General features: G+C 41.5%; 1 protein-coding gene across 2 annotated transcripts in view; it reads right to left on the minus strand.

Annotated features, from left to right (window-relative positions):
• LOC140486428 (protein downstream neighbor of son homolog) overlaps nt 1-23,773 on the minus strand; it is a 37,113-nt gene extending 13,340 nt beyond the window's left edge. Inside the window, exons 1-7 of one of the 2 annotated variants that reach the window (XM_072585544.1) lie at nt 23,173-23,772; nt 17,922-18,002; nt 12,799-12,999; nt 9,309-9,487; nt 8,103-8,281; nt 7,114-7,237; nt 4,717-4,830 (exon numbers count right to left, since the gene is read on the minus strand). In XM_072585544.1, coding sequence (XP_072441645.1) covers nt 4,717-4,830; nt 7,114-7,237; nt 8,103-8,281; nt 9,309-9,487; nt 12,799-12,999; nt 17,922-18,002; nt 23,173-23,532 — 1,238 coding nt within the window. In that variant the 5' untranslated portion in view covers nt 23,533-23,772. Of the gene's footprint in view, nt 1-4,716; nt 4,831-7,113; nt 7,238-8,102; nt 8,282-9,308; nt 9,488-12,798; nt 13,000-17,921; nt 18,003-23,172 lie in introns of both variants that reach the window. The other variant, XM_072585545.1, reaches the window with a different exon arrangement.
• Between the last annotated feature and the right edge of the window lie 468 nt (nt 23,774-24,241).

Consider the following 24,241-nt stretch of genomic DNA (forward strand, 5'->3'; position numbering starts at 1 on the left):
AGAGGTAGTGAAGAAGGTTACCGTCAGGGGTAGGAAAGGGTACCGACAGGCAGTGCAGGGATATCCTGTGGTGGTCCCCCTCAACAACGGGTATACCATTTTGAATACTGTTGGGACAGGGATGTGAGAGACTTACCAGGGGTAAGCAGTGGGCACATGTCTCTGGCGCAGAGTATATCCCTGTTGCTCAGAAGGGAAGGGGGAAAGAGGAACAGAGCTTTAGTCATTGGGGACTCCATAGTTAGGGGGATAGAGTTTTTGTGGGAGCAAGAGAGACTCACGATTGGTGCGTTGCTTCCCAGGTGCCAGGGCTTGTGATGCCTCTGATGGCGTTTTCGGGATCTTTGAGGGAGAGGGGAAGCAGCTTCAAGTCGTGGTCTACATAGGCACCAATGACATTGGTAGGAAGAAAGGTGGTGATCTAAGAGAGAAATTCGGGGAGCTAGGGCAAACAGTTATCGTCTCTGGTTTGTTGCCTGTGCCACGTGCTAGTGAAGTGAGGAACAGGGAGAGAGCAGAGTGGAACAAGTGGCTGCAGCGATGGTGCGGGAGGGAGGGGTTTGGATTCTTGGATAATTGGAGCTCTTTCTGGGGAAGGTGGGACCTCTACAAACAGGATGGTCTTCACCTGAACCAGAGGGGTACCAATATCCTGGAGAAGAAATTTGCTAATGCTCTCGGTGGGGTTTAAATTATTGCAGTAAGAGGATGCTTCCTAAATTGTAATTCCAGTGTACATGAAGTTGCGGGTAGTGAGGTCAGGGATAGGTTTACAAGATTGCGAGGGGGCACCAGCAATCAGGATGTTGGCTTGAAATGTATGTACTTCGGCGAGAAGACCATCTGGAATGAGGTGGGTGAACTTGCAGCATGGGTTGGTACCTGGGATTTCGATGTTGTGGCCATTTCAGAGACATGGCTAGAAGTGGAACAGGAATGATTGTTGTAGATTTTGGGATTTAGATATTTCAGCAAGAACAGAGAAAATGGTAAAAGAGGCGAGGGTGTGGCATTATTAATCAAGGGTAGTATTACAGCAGTAGAGATAACATTTGAGGACTCATCCAGAGGTAGTTTGGGCTGAAGTTAGAAACAGAAAATGAGAGGTCACCCTATTGGGAGTTTTCTATAGGCCTCAGAATTATTCTAAAGATGAGTGGGGAAGGATAGCAAAGGTGATTCTCGATAGGAGAAAGAGTAACAGGACAGTTGTTATGCAGGACTTGAACTTCCCCAATACTGATTAGGAATACAATAGTGGAAATAGTTTAAATGGGTCAGTTTTGTTCAATGTGTGGAGGGTTTTCTGACAGTATGTAGACAGGCCAACAAGGGGCAATGCCATATTGGATTTGAACTAGGGAATGAACCTGGCCAGGGGTTAGATTTGGAGGTAGGTGAGCACTGTGGCAATAGTGACCATAATCCGGTTATGTTTACAATAGCAATGAGCTGGGAAAGGTATATACTGCAGGGAAAAAGGTGTAACTGGGAGAAAGGCAATTATGATGCAATTAGGTAAAGATTTAGGATGTAAAAGGAAACTGCAGGGGATAGACACACTTGAAATGTGAAGCTGTTATTCAAAGAACAGCTACTGTGGAGTGTTGATAAGTACATAACTATCAGGCAGGGAAGTAGTTGTTGAGAGGGGGAGCCATGGTTTACTAAAGAAGTTGAAGCTCTTGTCAAGAGGAAGAGCAAGGCTTATGTGAGGATGAGGTGTGATGGCTCAGTTAGGGGGCTTGAGAAGTTAGCCAGAAAAGATCTAAAGAGAGGATTAAAAGGAGCCAGGAGGGGACACGAGAAGTTGTTGGCGGATAGGATCAAGAAAAACCCTAAGGCCTTCTATAGGTATATCAAGAATAAAAGAATGACTAGAGTATGATTAGGGCCAAAGATAGTAGTGGAAAGTTGTATGTGGAATCTGAAGACATGAGAAAGCGCTTATGTTAGTGAGAATACGGAGATACAGGCTACAAGATTAGATTGGATTGAGGTTGACAAAGAGGAGGTTTTATCAATTTTGGAAGATCTGAAAATAGATGAGATCCCACCGCCAGATGGGATTCTTGGGGGAGTCAGAGAGAAGATTGCAGAACCTTTGGTTTTGATCTTTATGTCATCATTGTCGACAGGAGTAGTGCCAGAAGACTGGAGGATAGCAAATATTGTTCTCTTGTTTAAGATGGGGAGTCGGGACAACCCTGATAATTATAGGCCAGTGAGCCTTACTTCGGTTGTGGGTAAGGTGTTGGAAAAGATTTATAATCATCTGGAACGGAATAATTTGATTAGGGATAGTCAACAAGGTTTTGAGAAGGGTAGGTCGTGCCTCACTAACCTTCGAAAAGGTGACAAAACAGGTCATAGAGATGTAAAGCACAGAAATAGTCCCTTCGGTCCAACCTGTTCATACTGACCAGATATCCCAACTCAATCTAGTCTAACCTGCCAGGACCTGGCCCATATCCCTCCAAACCTATCCTATTCATAGACCCATCCAGATGCTTTTTAAAATGTTGCAATTGTAGTAGCCTTCATTACTTCCTCTGCAGCTCATTCAATGCATTATCACCCCCTGCTGTGAAAGGTTATCCTTAGGTCTCTTTCATATCTTTCCCCTCTCACCCTAAACCTATGCCCTCTAGTTCTGGACTCTTCTCCCCTCCCCCAACACCCCAGGGAAAAGACTTTGTCTACTTATCCTATCCACGCCCCTCAATTTTGTGAACCTCTTTAAGGTCACCCCTCAGCCTCCGATGCTCCAGGAAAAACAGCTCCAGCCTGTTCAGCCTCTGCCTATAGCTCAAATCTTCCAACTGTGGTGACATCCTTGTAAATCTTTTCTGAACCCTCTCAAGTGTCACAACATCTTTCCAATAGGAAGACGACCAGAATTGCACGCAACATTCCAACAGTGGCCTAACCAATGTCCTGTACAGCCGCAACATGACCTCCCAACTCCTGTACTCAATACTCTGACCAATAAAGGAAAGCATACCAAATGCCTTCTTCACTATCCTATCCACCTGCAACACCACTTTCAAGGAGTATGAACCCGCACTCCAAGGTCTTGGATGAAGGTACGACAGTTGATGTGATGTATATGGACTTCAGGAAGGCATTTGATAAGGTTCCACATGGTAGGCCAATGCACAAAATAAGGAGCTTCAGGATTGAAGCTGGTCTAGCAGTTTGGATCAGAAATTAGCTAGCTGAAAGAAGACAGAGACTGGTGGTTGATGGGAAATACTCATCATGGAGCTCAGTTACCAGTAGTGTGCCGCAATGATCTGTTTTAGGCTACTGCTGTTTCTCATTTTTATAAATGATCTGGATGTTGGTGTAGAAGGATGAGTTAGTAAATTTACAGATGACACTAGGGTAGGCAGAGTTGTGGATAGGACCGAAGGATATTGTGGGTTACAGAGGACACAGGTAAGATGCAGAGCTGAGCTCAGAAGTGGCAAATGGAGTCTAATTAGGAAAAGCATGAGGTGGTTCACTTCGGAAGAAATAACAGGAATACAGAGTACTGGGCTAATGGTAAGATTCTTGGTATTGCGGATGAAAAGAGAGATCTTGGTGCCCAGGTGCATAAATCCCAGAAAGTTGCCACCCAGGTTGATAGTGTTGTTAAGAAGGCATAATGGTATGTTGGCGTGTATCGTTAGGGGGATTAAGTTTCGGAGCCACAAGGTCATGCTTCAACTGTACAAGACACAGGTAGGGCCATGTCTGGAGTATTCCGTGCAGTTCTGGTCACTGCATTATAGGAAGCTTTAGAAAGGATTCAGAGGAGATTTACTAGGATGTTGCCTGGTCTTACGAGGAAAGGCTGAGGGAACTGAGGCGGTTTTCGTTGGAGAGAAGAAGGTTGAGAGGTGACTTAATTGAGACGTATAAAGATAATCAGACGGTTAGATAGGGTGGACAGTAAGAGACTTTTTCCTCAGATGGTGAAGGCCAACACGAGGGGACATAACTTCAAATTGAGGGGTGACTGATTTAGGACAGATATCAGGGATAGTTTCTTTACTCACAGTAGTTGGGTCATGGAATAGCCTGTCAGCAACAGTAGTAGACTTGGTAACCTGCTCAGGAAACCAGAGCACCCAGAGGAAACTCACAGACACAAGGTGAATGTGCAAACTCCACACAGGCAGCTGTGAGGAGGTGGAAGCGAAGTCGGGTTCCTTGGGCTGTGAGGCCGCAGTGCTAACCACTGAGCCGCCCATTTAATTGCATTAGCCACGTCCAAATCCCATCCCCGCCCTTCAGCGGATGGACTGCAGTGATGAAAGAAAGCTACTCACCATGTTCAAGGGCAATAACAGATAACATTGAATGACATCTACATTCCATAGATACACAAAAAAGGAGCTTATTTCCAGTTCAAGAATTGTTACTGTCAGTGTTTTTTGGTTACATATAATATTTTTGCAAACAGAACACATTTGAAACCTGTTAAACTTAAAAATTTATGACAAACTCTCCTCAGTAAATTAACAAAGTCTATTTCTAAAGAAAATCAAAGCAGTGCAAATGCTGGAAGTCAGAAACAAAAACAAAAATCGCTGGAACAATCCAGCAGGTCTAGCAGCATCTGTGGAGAAAAAGCAGAGTTGTTAACATTTTGGGTTCCAGTGACCCTTTTTCAGAAGTGTGTTTCAATTCTTCATCCAACACAAAGTCAGGGTTTAAAAAGGATACAGTTTAATGGCTACAGAATCAGGCTTCTTAATTTTGTCCTGCACTCCCATCTCTTTGAGCCAGGACATCCCTCCATCATCATCATCATCATCATCACTACTACCAGCTGGTTCTCTACATTAACATAGAAAAATATTATTAATGTGTCAGTTAATCCTTCATGACTTTAGAGATGCATTAATGTAAAAATACTTTTAAAAAACAGAATCGTCATCATATTACGGTGTCATAACCACTTTAACCTAGTTATACAAATTTGAATATATCATTTGATTTAGAATCCAATTACTTTTCTTGGAGAGAAGACCACAGTTCTGAGGAGTCAGTGGACTCTAATATTGAAATCTTTCTGTCTGCACACATGCTGTCAAACCCACCAGGTTTCTCCAACACTTTGATTTTATTTCAGATCTCCAGCATCTGCAATTTTTTTTTAAAGTTGAAAATTGGCTTCCTTACTCTAGAAAATTAATTACATCCAGTATACATTTCTTCAGCTTTCAATTGAGTGCCGGTTTATTAAAACATATTGGTGTATTAATGAATCGTATTTATTTACAATTGTACTATTGATTTATAGTTACACACTACAGTATCTGGACGACTTTTCTGTTTTGATAAAGAATCCCAACTAAAACCATTAACTATTTCTCATTTTTCTGAATGTCTGCTTCCCCCAGCTTCTATTTTCTTTTTTAAGTAAAAAAAACTATCACTGAACAACCTATGATAATATGCAATTTTAGTTTATACACATTGTTTTGATTGGTCAGTTTAAGAGTCTATTTGTCAGTGTAGGACCATTCTCCCTTTATTCCAGGTGGCTTCTAGCAAATAGATCAAAAATTCATTACACTCAGAATTCTAATATTAGAACAAAATGTTTTTTTTAAAAAAAAGCAGTCAGTCTGTTGGTAGATTTATTTGGTGGACAGTATCTGAGTTCAATTTTCAGCATCATGTTTTGGATGACAATAGGAGGGGGAATATAGGAAATTAGGGTGATTTTTTTTCAAAGAAAAGCAGGATGAGATGCATAGCAGATATGTAGAAATGTTTCAGTTTTCTACCTGTAAGAAAAAATGAAAGTTAAGTTTCCTCACACAAGGTGCTAACTTGTTTCAGAGAATGATGAAGCATATTGCAGACTATGTTTGGGTACAGTGCCAACCTTTCATGTAGCTTATCGATGTGCCTGTACCTTTTGTATACATGCGAATGATAATTGCTCACAAACTATTTGACCACTGGGACAGAATGGAAATGGTAGCACAATGATAATACAATTGTACCACGAATAGACAGACCTGGCAAATGCTCTGGAGGTATGGGTTTAAACTCCATCATGACAACTGGTGGAATTTAAATTCAACTAATAATTTCAACTTCAGCAGATAGTTAAAATTTGAATAATCCTGGAATATGAAGCTCGTCTCAGCAGTGTAGAAGTGATTTACAGCTAAAAGGTAATTGGTTTCAAAAGAAAAAACACCACCAATTTTTGGTATACTTGAATCCACTGGGAAATGTCCATTTACTATTTATGAAATATACAAAAAACATATTTAACATTTAAAGTGAGTGCAGATACGATGATTTTTATAAAGAAAATCTGATTAAAAAGGAAAACAAAAAGATGAGAAATGAGAAATTTGAAGATGATCCTGGATGCACAAGGAGCACATTCAGTTTTTGGGGTCACTTTGGTTCAGGATGGAGGCAAGTGGTTGGAATCAAGTTTTTTTTTTAGGAATTTTAAATGAATGACTAATTTGTGGAAAAACGTTCAGGGAAGTGGTTACTGTTAATGACAGTTCATTTTAAACCCAATTGGAGATGAGAGTATTGGCTTGCTCAGATGCCAATATTTAGCGGCAGCAACAACAATGCTGATGGAGGAAAAGAAAACTAAAGAGTGGTAAGAGGATCCCATCAACAAATAATATACTCTGGAGACAGACAATGGTGTGGTGGTGGAAGAAAGGAAGCACAGCTGGAGAGAAAACACTTAGACATTCATATCCAATGATACAAAACTCAAGGCCAGACTTTTGAAATAAAATTGTATTGATATTCCTGGGGCTTAGTTTTACAAATGGATGGTTTAATGTAGCTTTATTTAGTGAGAAGGTTTGATTCAGTTCGAGGCTTTGGTGACAGAATTGCTGGAAGTCCTACAATAAAAAAAAGCTGCAACAAAGATTTATCACAAATGTTTTGCTTGGTCTACATCTACTCCATAAAAAGACATTAATTTGGACTTATTTTATTAAAGGTGTTATTTTAAAACCTAAATTTTCTTTGAAATGTGACTGTCAAAACATTTAAATTCAACTGATATACAAGATGTGTGCTAATAACATTTTTCACATCAATATAGCATTAAGGTAGACTTACTTGAGATCAGAGTTTTCTTCCTGTGTTTCAGGACCTAGAGTGTCTTTTGCCACATCTGTAATTTCACTTTTTTCTTTTTTCCCATTTTTATCATCTTCCAGTAAGGGCAAAGAAAACATGATTCCTATGTAAAGACAGCATCATCCATCAAGTACAGTATTGTGATCATGTTTGTTGCCTTTGTTGCTGTTTTCAATGACCAATCATTCTCATAATTGGAATATCAATAAGTGTCAACTGGATGATAAACTCATCTGAGTGAACTGGGCAGAAAGAGGAGAAACATTACATAATGGAGTATTATATGAGCAGTCTCAAAGTAACTTTAGATATTAACACTGTGGAAACATTCAAAAATTCATCTCAGAAAGCCACTCAGATCTGTATCAATAGAATGCATGAATCAACATTGATTAGGCTCTGGTTAGAATATTGTATCCAGGAGGGATGAGATGTCGCTAGGGCTGGTGAGTTTGAGTTATGAGTTTAGTTTGGTGCAGAGGATACTGGGGTGGGTTGTGGGGTGAGGAGGGAAGGTGAACATGATTGAGATGTTTAAAATTATGGAGGGGCACAGACAGGGTGGACAAGAGGAAACTTTTCCACTTGTTGGAGGGATCATTGGTTCTTGATTGAGGGATTGATTTAAGATAAGGGGAAGTGATTTAGAGGTGGTGAGGATTTTTTTTCCATCTAGATGGTGGTGGGACCATACAACTCTCTGCCTGTAAATGTGGTAGAAGCAGAAACCTTCATATCATTTAAGTAATATTTAGATGTGCACTTGCAACACCAAGGCACGGGTCAAGTGCTGGAAAATGGGATTAGAATAGTTGGGTGGTCGGTTTTGGCTAGCGCTGACTTGTTGAAGGGCCTTTTCCTGTGCTACAGATCTCTTGTCACTGTATAACATGAGGGCCAACCCTGGACAGAAAGTTTTAACAGGGATTTTCCCAAAACAACAGTTTTACATATACATTAGATCTTACCTTCATTTTTCATAGCTTCTCTGAGACCCCTTGTTGTAGGTGAAATAACAGCTGTAAGCACACCACTTCCTGCAACTCCTGGTGCTCGGAACAGCACTGTAAATTGATAGGTGCAGAAGTAGAAATAGGGGCAAAGTTTGGCTCGTAGTAAATTGTATAATGAACTAAAGCTGAGTGACCTAGAGAAATTTAACAGAAAAAGGTATCAACTGAAACTAATCAAATTTACTTTTCTCTCAATCGTGTTCATTCAGCAGGCACTGCCAAAATTAAATTTTGATTTCTCTAGGAATTGGATTCCTATACAGTTCCTATACAGAGACCATTCAAGTGCGAGCTTAGACAGTGTATACCATTCAACTTTTAGGTATTTTGAATAAAGCTGTTTGAATATGTTAAGACACATTTTCAGTGCAAGTGGGACTTGAAACAAGAATTTCTGAGAGACAGGATACTATCACAGTGTCACAATAGCTCATAGCATTCAATTTGCAAACACACATGAAACTGTAATTGGATCAGCAGTAAAGGAAAGAAAGGTGCCCCTTTTTAAATAATTTCATAGCCATTGAAGGTCAAAGTACTTTTTAATGAATATAGCTTTTCCTCTGTAGCGGAGGGGGCTCTGTTCGAGACCCACCACAAATGATGAAATTCATGAATGCAGAGTTCATTAATAAATAGGTTAAAAATCAGATTGTGCAATTTTTGCCTGTAGATTCGGAACTTTGTTGTTATTTATTTCTTGGTGCAATAAGCAAATTTGTGATTTTGCAGAAACAGATGGTTTAATTTACATTACATTTGTAGTGTTGTGGTGCAATAAAATATAACTGCTAGGTTGTCCAAAATTTTTAACCACAAATAAACAAAAAACAGTTTCTAGGATGGCACTGAAAGTGGAATCTTGACCAAGACATGAGAACTTCCTCAGATTCTGAATGGAGGAGCTGAATGTTGACTTAAGCAAGCTGACAAAAAAATACAGCAGGTAGTCCCAAAAGTGAGACACTCAGAATTTGACAACTGAGAAAGCTATTCAATCAATATGATGGCACATGGAGTAATAAACCAGCCTAGACCTTTGGTGTGTTCAACATGCTTCAGAAACAATTTGTACCTGTACATGAATACATTCCAATAGATTTTCGATCATTTGATTGTTTAGCATTATACAATTGAAGTTCATTAAAGAAAACCCCATACCATTCACTCATCAGCACTTGTTGGAGTTCCTCATCTTGTGACCATGGAGTGTTCTTGCCTGCCATTTTCCGCTCTGCTCCTATTCGAGGAAAAAGTGATAGCCATGGCAGTGAGGGGTGAAGCCAGTACACAAGACTCTGCTGGAACGCACAGCGTAAATCTGTGCATGACCTTGGGTCCTAGGCATAAATAAAAATGAAAATGTTAAATTATGCTAAGAAATCTAAGGTAATTATCAAGTTAATTAACCACAACCCAATTTCAAAGATATATACATGGCTTGGGTGGGGGATGGTGGTGGAGGAGATTCAGTACGTTTAGGTACTATTTACATCATTAACAATTTAGTGGGCCAGTGTTTCTCTCTATTTCTCCATATAAGTTATAGAAGAGTTCCTGTGGCACATTGGTAATGTCCCAGGAAACCCACGGTCAACTGACATTTGCTTCTGAGGTGTGTAGCAATATCTCTGAACAATTTTATTTAAAATATCTAAAGTGCTGGGTTCACCTGCCCTTGATGGGTAGTGCTTGTACATTGTACTTTAAAGAGGAGCTCTTCTGAACCGAGACACCCGGGTCAAGTTCCACCTGCTTCAGAGGTGTGTAGTGACATATCTGTTTAGGTTGATTGCAAAAATAGATTATAATAAAAAAAACAAAAATCAGCTTAATGAGGCAGTCAAAGGAGGAAAATTATAAAGAAGCAATACACTGCTGGAAGTCAGCCCCTTTGAATTTCAACTTGGGCAATTAGGTAGGGAACACAGCCTCTTGTAAATGAACTTTCCAGGCTGGGTAAAAGTCTCTGAATATCCAGAGCAATTTTATTACCTCTTTTCATCCATCCACGTTTTAATGAGCATAATGACAGATCCTATAAATCCTTTCTTGCCAGTGGTTAATTTCATTTTGAAACCTCTATCAGGTTGCCCCTCAACTTCCATCTTTCCAGTGAAAACAATCAGACTTTATCCAACCTCACCTCATAATTAAAACCCTCCAGGCAAAGCATCATCCTCGTAAACTTTCTCTGAACCCTCTCCAAAGCACCCATGCCCTTCTGGTACTGTGGTGACCAGAACTATATGCAATATTCAAAACGTAGCCGAACTAAAGTTTTGTACAGCTGTAACACAACTTGCCAACTTTTATATTGGACGTTCTACTGTATATCTCCTTGACCACCTTATTCACCTATGTTGCCACTTTCAAGGATCTGCGGACCCATACTGTATTGATGTAATACTCATTGTTCGTAACTATTGAATTCCTTTTTAAAATGTCTTCTATTATTTCTAAGAAAAATGTTATATTTCTGCCACAGCATAGTAGAAGTTTCTGTTGGCAAAGCACTTTTTACTGATCTTATCTTTTTAGCTTCCCAAGCTAAAGATCAACAATTATCATTCACACGGTGTTCAGCATTTCTGAGGGCAAAGAAGCATGTTGTTTTTGAGCGGATCTTGATCTTCAAAATTGCTTTACTTCGGAGGTAAATCATCAGTTACGTCTTGGTCCTTCAGTTTTTCTTCAAACCTTGTGCCATTAGCCTTGCTTCAGCCTTTTAAGTCCCACCGAGATATGTTTTCCATGCATATCCATCTATGCAATAGGGTTACCTGCCCCCTATCTAGCACCTTGGTGTACACCCCAACTTTGCTTCAGCTTTGTAACACTTGCTGTTTTGCAACTTTTATTTGCTGGTCTTCTATATTTGTCGCAGCCACTAATATGATCTGATGACACGGACTTCTGCTGCTGGTGGCATTTCTGCTGTGTACGATATTCCTAGATATTGCTAAGCTCCATTCACTGTCTCGCCTTTACCACTTTCTAGAACATTGATCTTCCTTACCTATTAATACGATTCCTTTGAACAGTCTGATCTCATTCTGGGTGTCAGATAAGGGACAGGTAGCCCAATCACATAAATGAATGTGCATAGAAAAAGTGTCTCTTGGTGGCTGAACTCTTTCTTGGGACATCTTCACTTCTACAACCATTGTCCAAGTTTAAACTATTCTTTACCTATTTAAAAAAACTTCATTCTCCTGCAATCAATGGGCTAAACCGCTTGCTCTTCATCATACATTTCCAACCGGGGTTATTCTATTTCCTAGTGACCTTCCCACTCTACTTATAACATTCACATTTTTCCATAGACTGGACCTTTCTGGTAAACATTTGACTTTAGTACCCAATTTTGGGGCCTCATTTTGATCATCAGACAAAAGGTCAATTGCAACAGTTTGATTGTTATAGCTGTGTACCATATGGTTGAGAGAGTATTCCGTTCCTTGCTACTTTCTACAATTCCTTTAGAAGCTGCAAATTTGTAATCCATACCAAGCAACTTTGAAGAGTGTACTTAAACTGTCTGGTTCCCACCTGAACAATTCCTCTGGCCCTGATGGCTTGCATTCTAAGATTTTAAATGAAATAGCTACAGAGATAGTGGATGCATTGGTTGCAATTTTCCCAAATTCTTTTGATTCTGGAGAATTACCGAAGGATTAGAAACCTGCCAATATGACATTTGTATTCAAAAAAGGGAGGCAAAAACTGATTAACTTAATATCTGTTGCTGGAAGGAATGGTAGCAGCGCCTTTGGAAAATCATAACATGATCAAGCAGGTTCAGCATGACGTCATGAAAGGGATGTTATGTTTAAGTTGAAGCTTTCCCAAGCAGGTTTCATCCAGAGTGGATAGTGGGGAACTGGTGTGAGTGAGAGACACAAGAGCAAGAACGAAAGGAAGGGATGCTTTCAATTTACAAGATTTTAATGCTTTTGGCACTTTGTTCTGCAACACTCTTCAGCTCAATCTGAGCTATATCATCTCTCAGAATTTCCTTACTTCACTGCTTTTAGCACCGCTCAGTATCAAATTCTTTCCCCCAATGTTTCAAAAAGCAACAATGTCTGGCACAGTCAAAATACGCAGCACTAGATTTTCCAAGTTGCAAAACCTTTCCTGATATTTTTGCTATATAACAGCCCAAACTCCATTTCAGCTTAAAGCAGAAAAAGAAAGAAAAATATGAACTCTTACTATATATAGAGGCATACATAAACCCCTCCAGTTCTTGCCCAATTATCCATTAATTGACAAATTTCCATCACCCATTTCCTAGTTCCATTTAGTGTTGGGAATCCCTGCCAGATCCTACTAGGTGATAATATCTGACCCATCAGGTTTTACATCTTTCAAAATTTTAAGCACCCTACAAGATGCAACTAATGCTTGAACTTGGTCTCTTTGTGTATCACATTCATCAAAATTAATTTTGCCTGGTGTTAATAAATTAGTTACTTTGCACATAAAGTGCAGTAGAAAGAAAAATCAACACCATCAGCTTGAATCGGAATTTGGGTCAAGTCTTATCACAATCTAAATTCAGAATGAAGTGAATTTAAAATTCAAATTTCCTTTGATTGTAGTTTTCACCGTTTGACAATTTTATTAGAAACAATTCATTTGATACCTCTATATGCAGAGGGAAATCAATCACTGAGGAACGACAGTGCTGTATTAACCCTTTGGCTTCCTCTGATGCTTTGAGATGACCTGTCCAAGTAAAAGGATGAGGAGATTTGAAAAGTACCCACGTCTTGACACTCCAATCTGCAGGAAACTCTTTAGGCAAAGATGTGTGTTCAGAAAATGCATCGGTACTTTGCAAGTTCTGGGAAAACAAAATAAGAAATATGAACAAAACCTATTACAGTCAAACTTTGAATAAAAGCTAGTGTGAGAAATATAAAACTCCATTTTTCAATGTCCTTTTGTACTTTTGATATTAATTTTTTTTCTAATACATAATACTTCAAGCTATTTATAACAGGTGTGATCAAGTTTTTGAGCTGCAGCAGTTGGCTTTGGTAATAGCAGAATCCATTGCATTATACTACTCATTTAAAAAAGTATCCTAGAGATTCTCAGTGGATATCAAGAATCACACTGAACAGTTATCAACAGTTTAATGGGGAGCAGTTCAGATGGCTTAATGAACAGTGTCATCCAGAGGCACACAGAATCTCCAGTGAGTTTCCAAGTTTGTGCCAAATTTGTTTCCAAGTCTGCACCTCTCCAAGGGGAGGCAGCAGTATAGTCATAGTATCATTGGACTGGGAATCCAGAAGCTAGACTGATACTGTGGAGATATGGGCTCAAAGCTCATCATGGCAGATGGTGAAATTTGAATTCAATAAAAATATCTGGAATAAAAGCTGGCCTAACCATTGTTGGTTGCCTTAAAAATAAGGCAGGAACACTTTCACGACAAACACAAAAGAAATCATATTTTCACCATCCCTTTATCCTGGCAACATTTGTGTTGATACCCAAACTCCAGTGAAGAGCTAGCGATAATTAATTAAGCAAACAGTGTTAGACCTCACCTAGGGAGTATTGTGTACAATCATGGGTGCCACATTATAGGAAAGATGCGAAAGCATTGGAGGGATTGGAGTAGCAATTTACAAGAATGGCCTCAGGAATGAGAAACTTCAATTATAAAGGATAGACTGAAGGAGTTGGGACTGTTCTCCTTGGAGAGGTGACTGAGAGGAGATTCGATAGAAGTTTCAAAATCATAAGTGTGCTGGATAGAGTAGATAGGGGAGATGCTGTTCTGGTCATAAAAGTAACCCAATGAGAGGGAATAGATTTAAAGTGACTTGCAAGAGAAAAGGTGATGCAAAATATATTTCTTCCCCCCAGTGAGTAGTTTGGATATTGAATGCACTGGCTGGAAATGTGATGAAGACAGGTTCAAGCAAGGCATTCAAGAGGGTATTGGATGATTAGTTGACTATAAGTAGTGTGCTGAGGTATGAAGATAAAGCAGGAGATTGGCACAGGTACATGTTTGAAGAGCTGGTGAAGACAATGGGTTGAATGGTCTCTTCCTGTAATAATTGTAATTATATCGTCACACAAAGGCTTCTTGCTTCGGCTGATTCAGGTGTTATTGCCTTCTTTTGGATAATGCCCTGTGTTTTCACTAGATGCTTCGCTTTTTCTTCCAGATGGCATCTTTCCCCAATACATCAAAAAAAAAGAAAATGTAAACTAAATGCATTAGTGCTTTAACTTCAGGGTAAATACCAGCTTCTTGAACTCAGTCTCGCTCGATTTCTTACTGGAGTGTAATACCATGGTCTCCTCAGGCACACACACTACTTGATTCTCTTGGGGATTCAATTCCAGCCTTGGGTGACTGTCTGTGTGGAGTTTGCACATTCTCCTGGTGTCTGCGTGGATTTCCTCTGGGTGCTCTGGTTTCCTCCCACAGACTAAAGATGTGCAGTTTAGGTGAATTGGGCACGCTAAATTGCCCATAGTATTAGGTGCATTAGTCAGAGGGAAATGAGACTGGGTGGGTTACTCTTCAGAGGGTCTTTTTGCTGGGGTTGGGGGGAGCCTAGAACTAGAGGGCAAAGGTTTAGCATGAGATGGGAAAGATATAAGAGAGACTGAATGGGCAACTTTTCACACAGAGGATGGTACGTGTATGGAATGAGCTGCCAGAGGAAGTGGTAGAGGCTGGTACAATTGCAACATTTAAAAGGCATTTGGATTGGTATACGAATAGGAAGGGTTTGGAGGGATATGGGCCAGGTACTGGCAGGTGGGACTAGATTGGGTTGGGATATCTGGTCGGCATGGACGAGTTGGACCGAAGGGTCTGTTTCTGTGCTGTACATCTCTATGACTTTACGTTATTACATATCGCTGAAGCAGGTGGGTTTTGAAACAGGGCCTCCTGGTTTAAGAGGTAGGGACATTACTACTGCACCACAAGAGCTTCCCAAGCTTAATGCCATATATTGCTTCTAATGCTAGCAAGCAAACTCTGGCACAAGGGCACAACAAAAACCAACTTTGTGCCACTCTGTGTCGATGAGATGGTGTAATTGAGATAGGGAAACTACCAACCTCTAGACATAAAAGCATATTCAAAGTTTGGGAGAAGATTTGTAGCTCGGGTGCTTGTTGTTGTTGTTATGGTTCTGTTCGCCGAGCTTGGAATTTGTGTTGCAGACGTTTCCTCCTGTGTCTAGGTGACATCCTCAGTGCTTGGGAGCCTCCGTGAAGCACTTCTGTGATGTTTCCTCTGGCTTTTATAGTGGTTTGTCTCTGCCGCTTCTGGTTGTCAGTTCCAGCTGTCCGTTGCAGTGGTCGGTATATTGGGTCCAGGTCGATGTGCTTATTGATTGAATCTGTGGATGAGTGCCATGCCTCTAGGAATTCCCTGGCTGTTCTCCGTTTGGCTTGTCCTATAATAGTAGTGTTGTCTCAGTCAAACTCATGTTGCTTGTCATCTGAGTGTGTGGCTACTAAGGATAGCTGGTCATGTCGTTTCGTGGCTAGTTGGTGTTCATGGATGCGGATCGTTAGCTGTCTTCCTGTTTGTCTTATGTAGTGTTTTGTGCAGTCCTTGCATGGGATTTTGTACACTACATTGGTTTTGCTCGGAGGATGTCACCTAGACAGGGGACGAAACGTCTGCAACACAAATTCCCAGCTCGGCGAACACAACCACAACAATAAAAGTATATTAATAGAGTGCTTGGAGAAAACGAGCAGTCCTTGTCAGCCATCTCCTTCTTCAAGTGGATCACAGACGATAGAGGAAGCCTGGGGGAAAAGAGTTCCTTAAGATTGCGGTTAGTAAAAGGGACCAAAATGTCCAAAGTCCAAAGATGTGTAAGTTAGGTGGATTGGGTATGTGTAGGTTAGGCGCATTAGGCATAAAGTGAGGACCACAGATGCTGGAGATTAGAGTCAAGATTAGAGTAGTGCTGGAAAGGCACAGCAGGTCAGGCTGCATCAGAGGAGCAGGAAAATTGACGTTTCAGGCAAAAGCCCTTCATCAGGTTAGGCACATTAGCCATGGAAAATGCAGAGTTACAGGATAGAGTCGGGGAATGGAAATGGGTCAGATGCTCTTTGGAGGGTTGGTGTGGACCTGTTGGACCGAATGGCCTATTTTCGCACTGTGGGAATTCTTTTAAAAAAAAAGGCTACCAAGGCAAGTTTACTTAGATAAACACATGCTGTGCCAGTCTCCCATTAATCCTCCAAGATCAGTGGACTGCTATCAACTATCTTGGAGTTGTTTACTTTTACTTTTCTGTTTAGCTAAAGTTTCTAATGCAAATTGTTTCAAGGGGCAATACAGACATAATAGCAAAGTTCTGAAGAATGCACAGCAACAGAAGGGGTGAAAAGGAGAGAGAAGGAAGGCAAAGAGGATTAAGGGAACATCTCTTGGCACTTGCAAGAGTATGACTGTTTGGGATATGGTAGACCAGGAAAGTGGCTCCTCAGTGGATAGTAAAAGGTCAAGGCAAGACAAGATTCAAGGCTGAGCAGGGGACACAAGACGAAGGTGAGGAATGAGAAGGAAATGTATTTTGAATGCAGAAAATGAATGATCTGGTATGCACTACCCACATTAATACTGAAAGTGAAAACAGTTAAACAGTCTCAAAAGGAAATTAGTTTGGTGCTTGAAGGAAAGTAATCTCCCTGGCTATAGGTATAGAATGGGACTGACTGCACTGCTGGGCAAACAGCTAACACGAACTTGATGGGCAAATGGTCCCCTTCGGTGACATGAATGTAAATGACTGAAAGTTACCACAAGCATTCCCAGGACGTTGGTTTTGCCAGTGTTTATTGTCAATCCCTAACTGCTGTTGAGAAGATGCTGGGTGCTGCCTTCTTGAATTGTAGTCCAAATGATAATTACTCCCACAGCGTTATGAGGGAAAAAGTTTCAAAATTTTAACTCAGTCAGAAAAAAAAAGATATGTGGATCCAAGTTAAGATGACGTGACTTGGATAAAAATTGAATGTGGTTTGCATCTGCTGCCCTTATCCTTCTTGGTGGTAGAGGTCACAGCAGTGGTGGTCAATTAGCATCACCAAGAGGACTGGACAAAGTGAAGGTGTTGAAACTGGCAGAGACTGAGGTACATTCCTTGTAACTGAGTGAAATTGGTTCTTGCTCTACTACAGCGTAAGGAGCAAACAGGTAAGTCTCTATATGGTAAAGTTTTTTCTGTGCTTATGTCTTACTAATATATAAATTCAGGAGATGGATCAAAGCTGTAGTATTTTGGAGCTCCTGATACAATTATGATCTAGGGTTTTACTTGATGCTTCAGCAGCTTTTACTTAGTTTATGAGCTAGAGGCTAGCCTATAGAGAACAATTATGCATCAGGGAGAGGTAAAGTTATTGAATTTTCATGTATCTGCTCCCATGTCCTCCTAGATGATAGCAGTCATAGAAAGTGTTGTGTCTGTTGTAGATGGTGTACACTGCTGCTATTGCATGTCAATGGTGGAGACACCAAATATTTGTGGCATGGTATCAATAAAGAGGGCGGTTTTGTTCCAGATGGTGTCAGCTTAAGTCTATTGGAGCTACTCTTCTTCAGACGAGTGGGATTATTCCATCATACTCCTGAACAGCATCCTCTCTAATTTTCTTACAGGCTGCATGAGGCCCACAATGTGTAAAACTCAAAATACTGCACCATGAGCTTTTCAGTAAACAGACAATGCATATTGCAATGATAAATAAAGTCTTAACCTTAATTAGTTCAGGAGCTGACTGTTGAGAAATTAATTCTTCACCTTCCCACACAGAATCTTCATCTTTTATAGGGGGCACCTTTTTAAGCCAAAAGAGAATACAATATCAAAATTTGTGATAAATGAGTTAATGTATACTTTAGGATAACATACAATTGGTCTATTCTTACCAGGAGATCTGCTGTCAGAGTGCTGTTGGATTGTCTTACACCATTCTCATTCATTGCAGCTGATCTGCAACCATTTTGCTATGTCATCTAACTACATAGATCAACCCTTTTTCTGCTGCTATCCACTTCATCCATTTGAAGAATTCTGCAGATTTTCAGCTGATCAAAATACTAATACTTTCTCCATAACATGTCATTGTGGAGTTATCTTTACTTTTATGGTTTCAAATATGTCTTTACAGTTTTTTCGGGTTTTTCACAACAATTATCTTAGCACGCTCATTGCAAGGACCATAAATTTTCTTGCACCACAATCTTCACTTATTGCCCAGGTTTGAGGAATTCAGAAAAGTGGACAGAATGTCCTTGAGATTTCCCCCACTTATAACCTTGATTTTTGTTAACAGCTGACATGAACTTGATTCACGAAATTACACCTGGGTACTTTGATCCTTCTAATTTCTGCACCACATCAAACATGCACTATAAATTTGCCTTAAGTAGATATCTACTTGTTATTGTGTGACACCGTCCATTTCAATCTTTATTTAGTTTCTTCTAAAGTATTGCTTATAATCTTAGTCTTTTTGGTCCTCACACTTAAATCAGATTTCAAATGAAAATTTAATTGGTCTAACATCTAATGAAGCTTTTTCAACAAATATCTTCCACAAATAGTGGTATCATAAGTATGTCACAAGTAGTGTTTTTGACTCTATTTTTGCCCTGGGAAGTACATCTAACTGAATATTTGTTGTGTGCGCAGATCGAATAATTTTGGCAATAATATTTAGCCTGGTTGTACAACTCGCTTCATTTGAAAAATACTGGATTGGCTCTCTTTTAGCACAATGCTCACTACTTGGTTTCGGTGTATACGTGGGTGCAGACTTTACATAGTAAATTGAAATAATCCTCCATGGGTATTTTTCAGATAAATAAAGAAAGTCTGAAATTCCAGTAGAATCAAATTTAGGAATGCAATTGGAAAATTTTAAAATATCACGTAGCAATGGTGTTGTAAGCTTTTAACTGCAACATATCAAAAGTTCCCTCAATTCTTCAGTTGTATTTTGATCTCCATCATAATGACAGATTCGCTCATTGTTGTTTTGACAAAAAAGTGTTCAGCAACAAGAACAATGTTACTATTTAGTTCAATGTCATTTTGTGATTTTAGATTAAATGTTGATCCATGGAAGGTCTGTGTGAAGCCACTGGCTATGTGAGGTGCTTACTTGCCCTGAAGACACTGGACTCTGTTCTTCATAAACGTTGGGATTCCTTGAAGAGGAAGAGAGATTTCTTTATGGAGATATTTCCATGATTCAATGTTACCTCATGCAGTGGGATCCAATTTAAGATTTTTTAAAAGAAGGTTTTTAAATGAATTTGGGATGCCCTCTGGCACGTTATAGATTAGATTAGATTACTTACAGTGTGGAAACAGGCCCTTCGGCCCAACAAGTCCACACCGCCCCGCCGAAGCGTAACCCACCCATACCCCTACATCTACCCCTTACCTAACACTATGGGCAATTTAGCATGGCCAATTCACCTGACCTGCACATCTTTGGACTGTGGGAGGAAACCGGAGCACCCGGAGGAAACCCACGCAGACACGGGGAGAACGTGCAAACTCCACACAGTCAGTCGACTGAGGCGGGAATTGAACCCGGGTCTCTGGCGCTAAGAGGCAGCAGTGCTAACCACTGTGCCACCGTGCCGCCCAGTCATCCTCAGCTGGCTCTAGAACACTACCTTTTGTATACAGAAACTAATCACCAATCCAGTAAACGGAGCTCTGGATATGCATGCAATTTAGGTATCTGGCAAGATTTTGTTAAGAAACTTTGTTAGAGATTTTATGCTGGTGCCTTGTGTTGCAGATAGATTAAAGCATCAAAAATGTGAAGGCATCTAGCTACCTTGAGGAGACAAAATTATTCCTTAGTTACAAATGTAGAGAAAAATGATGCAAGAGTCACTCATAGCTTGATGCTTGCTTTGGGACAAGCTCATGCTTTCTCCAAAGCTATCAGGAGAGTCTGTTGAATGCCAAACTTGCTTTTGCTTGGCAATGATTGATTCTATCATCCAATATTTTGGTACTGACAAAGTATTTCCAATCTAGCAGAACAGCTGAACTGAGTAGCATGCAGGATCTTGGAGTGAGAAAAATGAAGACTGGTACTAACAATGCAGCCTGCTTACCTCAAACAGTAACTTGAAATGGATCACAAGAGTCACCATCATACAAAGAACATGCCATTATGGAACTATCAAAAACTATTGAGAGCAATTTCTCAAGGCAGTTGAATGCCTCCATTACATTCCAAAGATCCTTCTGGCTGACAATACTAGAGTCCTGGGTCAGGTCAGTACGTGTTCAATAGAAGTCGATCTCCTGTTCTTGGCATTTCCTTTGAAGTTGTCAGATTTCATTGTAAACATCATGCTATGGTTGTCCCAAGATTTGAGAATTTCTTTCCCCTTACATAGGTGAAAAAGGCATCTTTGTATCCTGGCAAGAAAGTTACTTGTGCCCACATTATGGCAAGAGTTCAGCAATCTTGATTAAGCATTGACTCAACTAAGATTGCATCAACTTTGTCTCTGGACAGCAGTTTGAGTGTCACTTCTAAATAGTGTGGGAAGGTCATCAACCAGCAAAAACCCATTGACTGCTTCTTCATTGAAGGTTAATTGGATCATTGGTTTACGGAACGTATTCATCTCTCTCGAATGTGGGCTTTTTAAAAAAGTGAGTGAAGATGATGTCTTCAACGTCTAGATGATACACCAAGTAGACAGGTTTCAGTGCTTCTAATTCCACCTCAAAGTCCCAGGTGGCCTCCTTCTTCCATGATCGCAACTTCCCTTCCCATGTGGTTAACAATGCCCTCCAGCACATCTCCTCCACTTCAGCACCACCACCCTTGAACCCCACCCCTCCCAACGCAACAAGGACAGAACCCTCCCCTTCCCTTCCACCCCACCAACCTTTGCATACATCACATTATCCTCCACCACCCTCAAATGGATCCCACCAAAGATATATTTCCCTCCCCACCTCTACCTGCATTCTGGAAAGATCATTCCCTCCGCAACTCCCTCGTCAGGTCCACGCTTCCCCCCACCAGCCCACACCCTACTCCTGTCACCTTTCCCATCACCGCAGGAAGTGACCTGTGCCCACACCACTCCCCTCACCTCCGTCCAAGGCCCCAAGGGATCCTTCCACATCTGTCAAAAACTTACCTGGACCTCTACCAATGTCATCTATTGCATCCGTTACACCCGGTGTGGTCTCCTCTACATCGGGGAGACAGGACGCCTTCTTGCGGATTGTTTCAGAGAACATTGCAGGGACACCCGCACCCACCGCCCGTGGCTGAACACTTCAATTCCCCCTCCCATTCAGTCAAGGACATGCAGGCCCTGGGCCTCCTCCACTGCCAAACCATTACCACCCAACACCTGGAGGAAGAACGTCTCATATTCCACCTTGGGACCCTGCAACCACATGAGGTAAATGTGGATTTCAAGAACTTCACTTCCCTCACCCCATATCATCCCAGTCCCAAGCTTCCAACTCAGCACCACCCTCTGGATATGTCCATCACTCCCACCTCTGACTGATCACTTTCGTCCTCATGCTCATCCACCCATCGCTTTTTCAGCTATCTTACCCCACCCCACCTATGTATCTCTCAGCCCCACCACACAAGCCTCATTCCTGATGAAGGGTTTATGCCAGAAATGTCGATTCTCAAGCTCCTCCGATGCTGTCTGGCTTGCTGTGCTTTCCTAGTAATGCGTTCTCGACTCTGATCTTCAGCATCTGCAGTCCTCACTTTCTCCAGGTTTCAGAGTTTTGTAAATTACTTCCAGCCTCTATCATTTGACTGCAAATCTGCTTTTTGATTCAAAGTGTCATACGGCTTTCCAAGCTGTTTAGTAGCCATGATGCCTGGAGAGTGATGACTTGTCCTGCACAGGCAACATTGCCTTCAGTAGATTCTGGATTACCTATTTGTTTTTAAACAACGTGTAAGGACCTCCACAGCAGTGTCCTGTACACTCCTGAAGGTCACCCACTTATCCTCAATACAACTGAGTGCACATGTTGAGTACACAGGAAATCTGATTCTTCAATGAGTGCTTGTTCCAGCTTTGAGAAATCCAAACACTTTTGAAACTTCATGCCCTGGGAAATGTCTAGCCCTCTTGATGTTTGGCTTCGAAATGCTGGTAGTGGTCAGTGCAGAAATCAACAACACGAGTTTTGTTTCAGGCACATCTTGGTTGCCACTCTTCCCGGCGAGAAGAGATTAAATGGCAACACACAGAACAGGACAAGATCCAAGAAATCATTCTACCCGGGAGATAAAAAGCTTAAAAGATTGAGAACATGGACTCAAAACACATCTTCAGCCAAGCGACCACTGCTGACAGTGTCTTTTCCTTCACTGCCCTGGTGATCGCCAACAACTCTTGCGGTGAAGTCGATAACCTTATTAGACTGGAGCTGACACTACAGTCAAAAGGAGGAAAGCTCATCAAGCTTCCGTGTCAACTCTACACGGGTGTTACCTGTCTTCCTCCTGTTGCTATACAAGTAAGTGCAAAGTGTGTATTTCTTTCTCGTATGAAACGGGATCGGTTACTTAAATGAGCCACTATTGCCCTCTGCGGGTTCCGCAAAACCCCAACTCAGCTATTCTCCAAAACGCAAGCGGCCAATCCCCGCTGTCGAACTGGTTAAAACAAATTATAACAGTTTGAATAAACTTAAACTCCTCCCCTCACAGCGAACAGAAAGTAATACTTGTTTTAAGAAAAAGACGTGGGTGTGAGAGAGTGGAGCAAATGGACCATGCAGATCCTCAAGAGTCTAGGAATAACTATATAAAGCAGCAGCAATAAGTTTAATTAGTTTGCTTCCAAAATGACCACAGTATTGAATTATTGCAGATCCGGAGCAATGGAACATACTTAAACGTTTCATATTTAATAGAACAGTCACTCCACCCGTTCTGCTATGTCACACTTTCTAACTCGGACAACATTTCAAACCTGAGCATCCCGTTTACTCCCCGGTTCGGTTCTGTCGGCGGCGGCCGGGGCTCTCCACTCCCGGGCGGAGAGTGAGCGGTGTAGCGGGTTGTCGGACTCCTCAGGCCAGCCGGTCCCGGTCCCGATCCCGATTCCAGCCCCCGGCCGGCACTCGGTGTTACCGATGTTGGCGAACGGGTTCCTCGCCCTCCGCTGCCGCTTGCCGCGGGGGCTCGGCTCCCCTTCGCCAGCGGGCGACGGTGGGTCCGAGGGGAGGCCGAGCCGCGGAGAGCTGCGGGCCCGCTTCTTCCTCAGCCTCAGCGTCTCCGACGGCTTCTTAAAGCTGGGCGAGTAACCGGCCAGCTGCACGGCCACCGACATTTTAAATCCCGGTTAAACTCCGGCACGCGGAGCCTTTCCGCCCGAAATCCGGGAATTTATCGATGTACTGACGTTTCACCTTCCCCCTTAAATATTTGCTCGAAAGCATGAATTAAAAATCTTTCCGGGTTTTCAGTCCCCTCTTTTTAAAAACAGGAATCGGTGAAACGTCCCCACAACCGGACGAAAGCTTTTTGAAATTTCGCGCGAACGACCGGTTGGAAATTTCCCGCCGAGGTGGAGCGCATGCGTAACACAAGCCCCACCCCCCCGGGTGGGCGCAGCGAAGTCTCCGCGCAGCCGTAGTTCAAGTCCCACCGCCAGGTGGGCGGAGCGAGGCTTCCGCGCAGCCGTAATGCGGTCCCTGTCAGAGGGTGTTCCAGAAGGATCCGTACAGCGAATGCTAATTGTAATGTGGAGGAGCCGGTGTTGGACAATGTTTAAAAAAAAATCACACACCAGGTTACAGTACAACAGGTTTATTTGGATCCTGTCTCACTGTTACCTGATGAAGGAGCGGCGCTCCGAAAGGTATTGTTTCCATATTAAACCTCTTGGACGATAACCCCTGGTTTTGTTTGATTTTTAACGGTAATTCTGAGTGTGTGTGTGTGTCTTCATAGTTATTTAAATATGGAACAAAAAGATCCTTTGGTCCATGGTGTCCCACCAAATCCTCAATCTTAGTGTATCCAATCTGTTTTCATAG

This window comes from Chiloscyllium punctatum, chromosome 15, assembly GCF_047496795.1.
Source record: "Chiloscyllium punctatum isolate Juve2018m chromosome 15, sChiPun1.3, whole genome shotgun sequence".
NCBI classification, from domain to species: Eukaryota; Metazoa; Chordata; class Chondrichthyes; order Orectolobiformes; family Hemiscylliidae; genus Chiloscyllium; species Chiloscyllium punctatum.